The 13,016-nt window shown below is 35.9% G+C and overlaps 1 protein-coding gene across 4 annotated transcripts; it reads right to left on the reverse strand.

Moving 5' to 3' along the window:
* Positions 1-1,665: 1,665 nt before the first annotated feature.
* Positions 1,666-8,757, reverse strand: mpx (myeloid-specific peroxidase). 4 transcript variants are annotated; one of them, XM_087268980.1, is made up of 16 exons: positions 8,689-8,748; positions 8,280-8,339; positions 7,469-7,559; positions 7,197-7,372; positions 6,972-7,104; positions 6,761-6,890; positions 6,469-6,675; positions 6,022-6,379; positions 5,039-5,199; positions 4,689-4,947; positions 4,428-4,598; positions 4,098-4,335; positions 3,310-3,506; positions 3,037-3,074; positions 2,664-2,717; positions 1,666-2,530 (listed from the first exon to the last, which is right to left on the reverse strand). In XM_087268980.1, the coding sequence occupies exons 2-16, from the start codon at positions 8,335-8,337 to the stop codon at positions 2,516-2,518; spliced, it is 2,286 nt and encodes a 761-aa protein (XP_087125106.1). In that variant the 5' UTR covers positions 8,338-8,339; positions 8,689-8,748; the 3' UTR covers positions 1,666-2,515.
* Positions 8,758-13,016: the final 4,259 nt, after the last annotated feature.

The raw sequence follows: 13,016 nt of genomic DNA on the forward strand, positions 1-13,016 counted from the left end.
ATAATGTATATAACGACTTACTTTATATTATATTTAGTAGTTCTGAGACACTACTGCTTCTATTGTTGCTTCAAATAAATCTGCAAAATGATTAAATGCACAAAGACATGATTTCACATTGTATAGTCTACAAGAAAAGCACAGCCAAAACAACAAAGGCTACAATGCTGTGTTTGTGCTGCTTATGATGGCGAGTGACATCGACAGCTATAGCCTGGCACGCATAGTACAGCATGTTTAGTCATTTTTGTGCGTCTGACAAAATAAAAGATTTCATCTGTGAAACTTTTTTAAAAGCTTGGTACATTTAGTATGTAATTGTCATGTAAACATACACTTTATTTAATTAGTATGGCCCCTCGATACCTTTTTTTATTCTCACAAAGAGTACGAATGATGAATTAGTATGGAAAAAACACAATTGGGAGAAAATAAAGCAGTTTTTTGCATCTAGTGCCCAGTGTCTTAACATTAGAAGTTACAACAGCTTGTGGCTAATGTGGTTTTGTGGTTTTATCCTCACCATATAATCCTTTTCAGTTGATGTTGTAAGAAAGCCTGTTTTCTTTGGTGCTGCACAGTTAAAGTTTATGAAGAAATGCTTCCCTGAAGCATTTGCATCACACAGTCGAAGATTATTAGCAAATTGCCTGCTAAGGAATCCCCAAGAGTGGAGAGTAACAGTTAATAGGTAACTGAATAAGAATAAATACAAATTACATATGATTTATAATTTTATGATTCAGTTTGTAGGGCTGCACGGTGGTGCAGTGGGTAGCACATTAGCCTCACAGCAAGAAAATCACTGGTTCAAGCCTTGGCTGGGTCAGTTGGCGTTTCTGTGTGGAGCTTGCATGTTCGCCCTGTGTTTGCTTGGGTTGATGCAAAGACATAGGGTACAGGTGAATTGGGTATGCTAAATTGTCCGTAATGCATATGTGTGAATTAGTGTGTATAGATGTTTCCCAGACATCTGCTGCGTAAAACATGCTGGATTAGTTGTTGGTTCATTCTGCTGTGGCGACCCCAGATTAATAAAGGAACTAAGCTGAAAAGAAAATGAATGAGACAATTTGTTATCTTTTTCCTATAAGTTTCTTAATGTTTTGCCCAATGTTTAATGTTACATTTATGGTATTAACATATAAGTATAACCAATAGTTTTTATTTATTTATTTATTTTATATATATTTTCTTTTACAAAAATATGGTTTTGAAAAACAGGGTACAGTGAGGTTATCATTATAATTTTCACAATTCATCAGTCGAATATTAAAAGAAAATTATTGGAATTAACAAATTACTTTTAGAATATCACAAACAACGCAACAAATTTGAAACGTGTCTTTTAACTATTACTGTACTGTATTAAATTTAAAGATATACAGCCCTTATGATATTAATGCCGTGTTAAAATACCTTATTTGCTCGACAAAAAAAAATAGCTCAAAGTTAAAAACATAACTCTTATTTCTTTTTTTTTACTATGGAAAGGGATTATTTGTCATGCAATCACATTAAGTAGAATGATTAGTTTTAGTTATTAAGTTCCCAAAACAAAAGTGCATCGCATAATTTAGATTTTTTTTTAAATGGTTGATATTTAAATTATTTTTTCTTTTGGTTGTGTATTCACAGACATTATGTAAAGCAGAACCAGCCCAATAATATTGACAAAAAACTTTATTTATTAGTTTTTTTACTTTGCTAAAAGCATACACAAAAATAACTGTCACAGCATGGACTACCGAAAATTTTGTTGCAATCTGACAACAAAACCAAAAACAACAAATAAAAAAAAAACTTCATAAAAGAAATGTCGATGCATTAGCAGTTAAATCTTGGTTCTGAAATTTTATCACTTATTTACCTGTAAAAAATTCTGAATTAAAACATAAGGCATTCTCTAACCATACTACTAATTTTGCAAAGCTAATTATTAATAAAACAACAACAACAACAACAACAGAGCCTAAGACATTACAGTAAGAAGAAACATGTTTAAAGACAAATAGAAAGAAGCAGAATGCATTTAAAATGAACAAAAAAAAAAGGGAAATAGTAATGCATTATAAGTAATAGCCTCAAACGGGAAAAAGAATGTGACCAGAGAAATAGCTTGAAAAGCCTATACCATTAGCACTTCGAGAAACCTCCACATACACACGGTCTCCTCTCTGTAGGCTCAGGACTGCCTTCCCTTCAGCTAATGACCTTGTATTAAGAGCAACTGTTTCAGGAGTAAGCTCTACCCTATTATTTTTCTTTAAGGTCACAAAGCCCAAACTACGAGTCCCTATGCATGAAAACTCGAATTCATATACACCAGGTATCTGGCACAAGAACATCCCTGAGGTTTGGTTATAATGGTTTTGTCCATTGTAAAGGACCTGACCGAACACCACAACTTTAGCAGTGGCAGGAAGGATGGAGTTGACTGAGGCAAAGAAGGCAGACTGTTGTCCTGTTGTATTAATGGGAGGTCCTGGAATTCCTGGAGGTCCTGGTGGCCCTGCTACACCCTGTGGACCTGAAACAAAATAGAGATTGGAGAAAATTATAATGAATATTGTGGTATTTATTACCTATTCATTAGTTTTGTTTTTTTTGTGTGTGTGTTGATAAAATATTTAGAGGACTTTTTTGACATTTCAATGCCTTACCACGTTCTCCTGGAGGTCCCCTGGGTCCGGGAGGTCCTGGGATGGAATCTCTATCTGTGTAGCAATAAATAGATGTAAAGTGTTAATATTACAAGCCTAAGAATTTTCATTAAACAACAACAAAGCATTTGTTTTCAATTTGAAGCAAATCCCCTTAAACCAATGAAAGGCTAGGAAAAAGGTTAACAGCTTGCAATAGTTTGGTGCAGTCATAAAATACAGCTTGACAGTTGTTACATCCAGATTCATTAACATATATCACTGCACCAAACCATTGTACAGCAAAGAAGCTTCTAAGTTTGTCCAGATTTGTAGTGAATTAATTAAAAAAAAATTCTCTTTTGGATTGGGAGAGAATAAACACTCATCTAACCTCATTTCCAATGTCTGAAATGTTGATGCCACCGTCACCTGGAAGGTCAAACACCAAATCACAGGTGAACTAAACCATGGTCACCGTACCATGATATATGCAATACTTTATATGTGCCTTTACCACCAAAATTAGGTACTCTACAAGCACATATAAAGCAATCAGGAAGTTTAGGCTGAGATTTATGTACAAGCAGAAGGTTTACGTTTAAGCATCCCCAGAAGATTTATGTATAAGCATGCAGCAGTTAAAAGGTACTGTATGATGTCTCACCAGTCTCTTTCCAAGGCTCGAGATCAAAAGCTGGGATATTCCCACAGTTAACAAAACTGGCAGGACTCCGGAAGCGAAAAGGATCTCTGGGAACTTTAAGGATTCCGGTGTTGTCGCAGATTATGCGGGCCATTGACACAGAAGCCAGAGCTGTTTTCTGTTTGGTGGTGAACACTCCATTGCTCTCAAACCACAACCTAAACACAAAGCAAGACTTGGCATTAACACCTCTCCAAGACAACTAAATATTTTTCACAAACTTAATTAGGGTGTCCTGACTTCCTACTGCAGTGTCTTGCAGAGTTTAACTCTTAACATGACCCAGCACAGGCGGTGCGGCGGAGCAGTGAGTAGCAAGAAGCCTCGTAGCACTAGTTCGAGCCTCGGCTGGGTCAGTTGGCATTTCTCTGTGTAGTTTGCATGTTTTCCCTTTGTTCAGGTGAGTTTCCACCGCTTTCCCGGTTTCTCCCACAAGTCCAAAGACATGTGCTATAAGCTAAATTGGCCGTAGTGTATGTGTGTGTGAATGAGAATGTATGGGGGTTTCCCAGTGATGGGTTGCAGCTGGAAGGGCATTCGCTGTGTAAAACATATGCTAAATAAGTTGGCACTGTGGCGACCTCTGATTAATAAAGAGAGTAAGCCGAAAAAAAAAAAAAATTATGAATGACCCAGCACATCTGATGAACTTTCCTAAAGACTTTGATAAATAGATTAGGTTGGAAAGAAGATAATGGACCTCTAGGAGAAAAATTAAACACCCCTACTAAACACTGAAAGATTGTTACCTATCGCCATCTCGGATTTTCTGGAACTGTCTTGAAATCAGGCAGGCAAAAAGAGAACCGACACGACCACCAGGAGCAAAAGGCTCAGCAACACCTCCTAACCAAACATCAATGTTCTCAGGGGTGCCATAAAGCTCAATTAACTTGCGGGCTAGTTTAGTGTTGTTCATCACCACAGCCAATTCTTGCTCATTCTGAGGAGCAGACAATCCACAGAACCGACGCCATGCATTATAACCTATAAGAGGAACAACGAATGGATATCCATTCAGACTTAAAACCAAAATACACTTAAAAAGATGATGCAACATGAAGCAGAGATAAACTTGCCTGGTATAGCATGGTCACGCCCTCTTTGCATGTTGAGGGAAGCCAGATCCAAAGCTATGTGGGATGTGAAGGCAAACAGCCTCTCTCTGAGAGCATTCACCAACATGTGGTCCTGGGTGTTCAGTTTTGCCGGACGACCAATCAATCCACGGAGCACAGGATCAATTCCCCCTAGCCAAGAAAAAACATTAGATTGAATGGAGACACTTGTGGCAAATTTAGTACCCAGTGGGTATGCTGCAACAAGTCTCACAAACTCACCTTCAAAGATCACCCTCCATGGAGAGAAGAAAGCCTCATAGAGGGGGACACTGGGAAACTGAGGATGGTTCTTGTAGTTTTCATCAAGACGAAAAATGAAGGGCTGGATAGTCAAGTGGGCAAAACGGAAAGCAGCAGTGGCAAAGACGTTCGCAATGGTAGGGTCCACATTCTCATTGTAACCTGGATATGGTCCAAGGTGTCTATTGTAAGCATCAGGGCCTACAATTAGTGGCAAGTATTCCTTGATCACCAAGATCTAAAAGAGAAAGGAGAAATTGATCATCCACATATGATGCATTTCACACATAACTCCTTATGTTGGTGTGCTTTTCATTGAGGGCCTTTACCTGGTTGAATGCACCAACAATTTTTCTTGCTTCTTGATAAAGAGTTTCACTACTCCATGTAGGGTTGAGCACATGAAGGGCACGAGCCAATCTATTGTGCTCCCTTACAAAAAGTGTGTGTAAGGAGTTCAGAGCAGGATTCTCATCGACACGAGCATCACCTACCCACATTGAGAGTTCATTAGCATTTGTCAAACTTAAATTGTGTATGTATATAGCTTACATTTCATGAGTTCACACTTAGCTGATGATTGATTATAAGCAAGTTTGGCATTCTGTCCCGGGAGAGAGCCCTGAGCTCGAAGGTTCTTGAGCCCTGGGCTCCCTCCCGTTTGGAGGAAGAGAGGGGAGCCTCGAGCTCAGGTAGATCTCGACAACTCCCCCTTGATAAGAGCTGATAACTAAAAATTGAATGCTATTACAAGATATGCTGATATAAGATTATATATAATAATATAATATAAGATAAGATAATATAAGATTACCTATATTGCAAATTTAGATTTATCAATTTACTTGTTGTGCATGTTTTTGGAATGTGGGAGGAAACCGGAGGACCCGGGGAAAACCCACGCAAGCACGGGTAGAACATGCAAACTACACACAGAAACGACCACCGGCCTGTTGAAGGACTAGAACCGGTGACGTTCTTGCTGTGAGGCGACAGTGCTAGTCTCTGGGCCACCGTGCTGCCCTATGGAGGGAAAGGTGAAAAGGTAGGGAGGGAAGGGGGGATTCTTCAAATCGAAGATGACTGTAGTGAAAAAACCCTGGCTCTTTATAGTGGGTTAGGAATGACCTGATTGGTGGATCATGCATGCTAATGCAGAACCAGCCGTGTTCAATCATAATCACGTGCTCCTCTCGATATTAGTTTATGAATAAACTTCACTTTAACTAGATTTACCAATGGTGACCAGAAATATGCCTGATAACTGCATATGAAGAAATAAGATTTAAAGGATAACAAAACTTTAACATACCCGCAATGAAGCAAGGAACCTCTGTCAGAGTGCTGTCGTTGAGGATTTTCTGACGAGTGGCGCACAAGTTGGTGTTAACACTAGTAAAGGGCAGGAGCTCTCGTCCATTGTCTTTAAAACGATTATTGACACGTAAAAGACCACCATCATTAGTAAGGTCCCGCAGTTCCTTTGCTAGTCCATCCTCTGAACCGTAAACTTGTCCAGCATCTAGGTAAGCTGTTAGAGTATTGATCTGTTCCCGAACATTTGGGACTTCACCAAACATGTAGGCAGTGTGCCCAGAACCACAAGTCGGTGCTGACCGGAAGACAGGGAGACAGGTGTTAGGGCGCAGACGCTGATCTCCTGGAGGGGCCTGTGTTAAGAGATTAAACATAGCATGAAAAACTGTTTTACAGCTACAAGGGTTGTACAATGCAATAAGATGAGCAGTCTTTGACTGACCGAAATTGGGAAGCAGGGTTCAGAGCGCTCACAACTGTTTTCACAGTCAATGCCATTACTAAAGGACCTAATACTTGGTGAGAAAGGTGTAAAAGTCAGATCGTGGTCAACCCATTGCCCAAAGATGGTGAGCATGAAGGTAAAGTCATGGTCACTCTCTATGTCAGCATCTGCAGTGGCTAGAATGCGATTGGAAACCAGTCTAACCTGAAATCAATGAGGAAGACAGAATAAATAGGTGACCTACTTGATTGTCAAGTAGACTTCAGTAAGCTATTCATTATAATCATACCATGGGCAGCGCTGCACCATTGTACAACTTGTTGGGATCCCATCCTTTTGGCTGAGAAACGGCGTCCTCATATTGAGCAGGCAACCAGCGGGCAAATGGAGTGTTGGATGCACCAAGAAGTGGGTTCTTCCTGGAAATAATAAATTACGCTGTCAATAAACAACTGTCAGTATAAACTACTCTCAATATGAATTTCATCCAGAAGACTGACCGATTGTTGCAGACACCGCTGGCAGTTCGATACTTGTTTATGAGGGGTGTGGTCCTACAAGATGGTGGCCGGGTTTGAGCTTCACAGCCTGTCATACGTGTAATGGTTTGAAGCTCGTCTTGAGTGAGCAGGTCTGAAGGAAACAAATAAATTATTCAGAATGCCACTTCACAGTGATGGATCTGATCTAAGACCTGAGTGTTTTACAATATTTCGTCTTCATACTTGTGGCATTGATGGACCTCTTGTGTACATGATGGGCTTTCTCACTGATCAGTCTCAGCGTTTGTGCCATGTAGTCTGCAGCTCTTACGGCCTCCCGTGTCTTTCGAGCTGGCTGTTTCAGCAGACGTAGCTTGTCAGAAGGCTTAATGACATCTTTGCGCACCCTTGCTAAACTCCTAAAGGTTGGGAGATATATTTAAAAAAACTGATAGATCAATGACTGGAATGGTGACACAGGAGTACTGAGCACCATTCTTACAAACTTTACTCACTCATCTCGAGAATACTTGTAAGCAGCGTCCACTATTTTCTTTGCTTCCTCAATTGAATCAAGAATAAAAGGTCTTCCAGGACTTTCTTCTTCTGCTAAAAAGACAAAGATAATAATTACTCATTTTAATGACTCCAAAGTCTTGTCTAATACGAGAAAAAGTTCACACTTACACATGGCATTAATAATTAATATCTGTTTTGTTTAACTTGATTTTCTTGGTTTTCACATTGAATCATGCAGCAATGCACAGATTAACACTGCCGGTCAATAGTTTGGGGTCATAAAATTTTTTAAATGGGATTTTAAACTGTTTAAAATAAGCTTATTCTGCTCACCAAGGCTGCATTTATTTAATAAAAAATACAATACAAATACTAAAATTGTGAAATGTTATGGCACCATAAAATAATTGTTCAAAAGTAGTTTATAATTTAATTTAATAATTTATTCCAGTGATTTAAGAGAGGATTTTTCAGGTTCATTACTCCAGTCTTCTGTCACATGATCCTTTAGAAATCATTCTAATATTAATTATTCTTGTTATTATCATACTTATTATTATTATTATTATTATTATTTAATTAATAGTAAACTACAATAATAAATAAACATTTAATAAATATTTAACAATTACATTTTTTCCACCTTGATGAACAAAATAATTTTAATTAAATTATTAAATAAAATTAATAATTAAAAAAAAAGACCCACAATTACCCGTCACACAAAAGTTTTGAGCACCAGACTTCTGCTTCTATATTGTTAAGCATTACCTGTTATAGTTTTGTTGGCATAAAACATAAACTTACCCCCCACTGAAAGAGCACAACAGCAGCCCACCACAAAAAGAAAAGTGGGAAGATTCATCTCTAAAAACACATATTGAGACATTTATAGAGTAAACACATAACATGCATTGTTTATGAATAGTAACAATAGTACATAAAATGTACTGCTTATGCAGAAAATGTGTTAAATGTGTGAAAATATTATACAAGGTTTTATAAATTGTTATAAAATTTTAAAAGATAAAAACGATGGATTTAAACACAATTTTTAATACTAGAAAAATGTCTGTTAAATGTTACAGTAAATCCACTAAAATGTTTTTGCATTTGCATTTGTAATCAGCACCAAACAGATAAACCATAACAACATTTAAACATGCAATCAAATTGTGAAAAATAATAAAAAGTTTCAAATAGCATTTTTTTTTACCAGTAAAACATGCGTGTCTCAGGCTCACTGGTTCTGGACTTGAAGCTCAGAGTAAGTTGTGCTGAATGTATGCAGCGGCTGCTCTTTTAAACCATCCCTCATCTTTAGTCTGCTGAGCATCATTGGGGGAGTTTCTGGTGGTTTACTTCCTTTTTCCTTTTCATTTACCATATGTGTTGCTTATTTTATTGATTTATTGAAGTTGACAATCTGACATTCATTCACTCATCCAGACTCAACATTACAGGAATTCATATGCACACAAAAAAAATCATACCATTAAAATGAAAGATTGCACAATGTTCACCTTTAAATAAAACGATTCAGAATCATATTGGTGTAAGTGTCTTTGTAGATACATTACAAGTCTAGTTTTATCTATTTATTTATTTATTTAAATAAGAATGATCAACATATTTAGTGGTCAAAGTGTAATATATAAGGAAACGGTTCTTTCAAGTTCTTTTATGGCATTGCTGAAAAAAAAAATCTGTACCTTTAACATTAAGAGTACACAATTAAAGGCTTTTGAAAGTGGTTTATAATGCCCACTTGTTGGCTGTTGTTCTTTTCATATATATATATATATATATATATATATATATATATATATATATATATATATATATATATATGTGTGTATATATATATATATATATATATATATATATATATATATATATATATATATATATATATATATATACACACACACATATATATATATATATATATATATATATATATATATATATATATATATATATATATATATATATATATATATTTTTTTTTTTTTTTTTTTTTTTAATAGAAGTGGGGCGACATAGTACCTCAGTGGTTAGCACTATCACCTCAAAGCAAGAAGATCGCTGGTTCGAGTCCCGGCTGGACCAGTTGGCATTTTTGTGTGGAGTTAGTGTGTTCCACCCATGTTCACGTAGGTTTCCTCCGGGTGCTCCGGTTTCCCCCACAGTCCAAAGACATACAGTACAGGTGAATTGAATAAACTAAATTTGCCGTAGTGTATGTGTGTGCATGTGAGAGTGTATGGGTGTTTCCAGGTATTGGGTTGCAGCTGGAAGGGCATCTGCTGTGTAAAACATATGATGGATAAAAATCAGAATCAGAAAGAGCTTTATTGCCAGGTATTTTCACACATACGAGGAATTTGTTTTCGTGACAGAGCTTCCACAGTGAAACATATTTACAGAGACAGGACAAAAAAAACAGATAATAAATATATTTAAAAAATAAAAGTAAGTAGTGGATGCAAATATAAAAAATTGACAAGTGTATGTACAGGTATATTACTATATACAACATTGTATGTGCAGCTGTTATGTGTAAATATGCATGTAAAGTGTGTGGTTAAACAAATGTTTATGTGTATAAGAAAATGTGTAAGTTGGTGGTTCATTCCTCTGTGGTGACCATATTGATGAATAAAGGGACTAAGCTGAAGGAAAATAAATTAATAACAAAGACCTATGGGTTTGAACTATAAGGGATTTTTAGATTTGTAACTTTTGTTTTTGTGTTGAAGATAATAATGATAACCTTGAACTTTGCTTTCAATATCAGCTCCGGTAAACTTATTAAACATTAACAATAAAAATTAATAATAAAATTAAATGTTAGTTTTCATTAATAATGTCAACAGAACTCAAACTGGTTTACGCTTTCATGAGCAACAAATTCAAAGAAATGTGATGAAACATTTTACTGGTGGTACATAAATCATGTTACTTTTATTTAAGGTCAATAAATCTCTTCAGTTAGACAATAGCTGAAATTGTTTAACAGCCTAGTGACCTATAATCTCTGACTAAGATGCCAGGAAGCCCTCAAGGAAACATTTCTTTAATTGTATTAGGATTAATGTTTCTTTTTTTTTCTTTACCAGCAATGCAATTCATCATGGAGGTCATGACATCAGGGATCATGATTTGATGAATCAGACTTATTGTAAATTTGTTTCGATGCATTTGTTTACTAAGTATTTAATGAAGGATTGCATAGTGGGAAAATATGCATACAGAAACAGGGGATTTCTAGTACAAAATACTTCATTTAAGTCTTAAACCTCCAAAGTGTTAGTTTTTCATTTCATTCATTTTCCTTCAGCATAGTCCCTTTATTCATCAGGGGTCGCCACAGTGGAATGAACTGCCAACTTCGGCACAGCGGATGCCCTTCCAGTTCCAACCCAGTAATGGGAAACACCTATACACTCTTGCATTCACACTCATACACTATGGCTAATTTATTCTATTCAATTCAGAGAACCAATTTGTTTAAGCATATTTGTGTAATGTAGAATTATATTTTAAGTACACTTCACTTTTTAACATCAATGTACTATATTTAGAAGTTTACTGCATGAATACCTCTTGGAGTTATGTTGGCCCACTTTTAGTAACAAGCATTACATTTAACTAATGCAACTGCACACAAATACAATCAGCCAACAATTGCTGGCGGTGATGGGACTCAAATCTATGGAGCAACCTCTAACCTTTGTATCATAGCTCTGACTCTGGAATCACAAGGCCACAACTGTGCACTTTAACTAAACTTTTACTTTCGAGTACAAATGAGCAGGTATAGGCCAAATATACTAAGATTTTTGTGTCAGTATTTGTCAAGTATTCTTTTGTGCAATATTAAGTATAATTCAGAAAGTGCATTTCGAAGAAATACATACAAAACTGAAAGAATATTTGTATATACAGTTGAAGTCAGAATTGTTAGCCCCCCTGAATTATTCGCCAGAGAGAGTCTTATGGTGGACCATCTGTCAAAAAGTTTGATGGATTATAGCCCAGCCCCTAAGGCGGGACTTCTGGTTTAAGTCCCGCCCCTTTTATATAAACTTTATAGTTCCGGTATTTAGATTCTTATCGGTTTAATATAAATTAATAATTCCGGTAATCAGATTCTTATCAAACCAATTAAATTATAATTCCAGTAATTAGATTTTTTATCAAACTAAATAAATTATATTATCAAACTAATTAAATTATATTATAATAATATGAATATATGAATATATTATACTATAATTATTTTATATGTTTATTTATTGAAGTAAATTATAATATTATAATTATAAAATCTAAATTATATTAATATAATTTTTATATTTCGATTATATTATATTATTTACTATTATATTAAATTATTGTATATTATATCATTATATTATATTAAATTATGTTATATCATATTACATTATTCATTCATTCATTTTCTTGTCGGCTTAGTCCCTTTATTAATCTGGGGTCCGCCAATTGAATGAACCGCCAACATATCCAGCAAGTTTTTACGCAGCGGATGCCCTTCCAGCCACAACCCATCTCTGGGAAACATCCACACATACACACACACACACTCATACACTACGGACAATTTAGCCTACCCAATTCACCTGTACCGCATGTCTTTGGACTGTGGGGGAAACCAGAGTACCTGGAGGAAACCCACGCAAATGCAGGGAGAACATACAAACTCCACACAGACACGCCAACTGAGCCAAGGCTCAAACCAGCGACCCAGCGACCTTCTTGCTGTGAGGCGAACATGCTACCCACTGCGGCACTGCGTCGCCCCCATATTATAATATATTTTACTTTATTTTATTATATCATATTGTGATTAATAAACTATTACCATAAACATTTCTTTATGTTTAGCCTCATACTTTTCTGTGTTTCTCCTGTGTGTTTGCTCTGTGTGTCTGACTGTGTCTGTCTTGGGGTGTTTGTGAGTGTGTGAGTGATGATAAGGAAAACTTTGGATAACATCCCGTCAACTGTTTGTGAAAGATAGATTTATATCAGATATGGAATATGTATATCTGATTGTATGTGGTGGGTGTCTCCTACTAAATACTATATGTTGTTAGGTGATTAGAAAGTGTGCTGATATCTATATATCCACATGCAGTCAACTGTATGCATGTGTGTGTGTTTGTGTGTGTGTGTGTTTGTTTGAGCGAACTTGGGTCTGGCTTTGTCTGCTTGAATTCACGACGATTTACTGAATATGCTCACTAATAGGTTATGTTGTTTTTCACATTATTACTACATTAATACATATTTTAAGACAGACAAACAATTTAATGTATCTTTGTCTGACTATTAAATTAAAATGTTTAAATTAAAATATATATTAATCTGTATTGACAATAAATTGTCACACCTTTTAAAACAATGTTATCTAAAAATGTAATATTCTAAACGACCACTGGCATCTCACCAAATTATTTGACCTAATTCAAGTAACCAGTGCTGCAGTTTTTAAACACAAAATGTCTTTGCAAACTT

The sequence above is a fragment of the Danio rerio genome, chromosome 10 (genome assembly GCF_052040795.2).
Source record: "Danio rerio strain M-AB ecotype USA chromosome 10, GRCz13ab, whole genome shotgun sequence".
Lineage (NCBI taxonomy): Eukaryota > Metazoa > Chordata > Actinopteri > Cypriniformes > Danionidae > Danio > Danio rerio.

Coding starts and splice junctions, on each gene's coding strand:
- mpx (XM_087268979.1), bottom strand. CDS start 8,337: ATGAATCTTCCCACTTTTCTTTTTGTGGTGGGCTGCTGTTGTGCTCTT. Junction 6,891..6,971: donor AGCGGTGTCTGCAACAATCG/GTCAGTCTTCTG, acceptor TATTATTTCCAG/GAAGAACCCACTTCTTGGTG. Junction 2,531..2,663: donor GGGACCTCCAGGAGAACGTG/GTAAGGCATTGA, acceptor ATTTTGTTTCAG/GTCCACAGGGTGTAGCAGGG.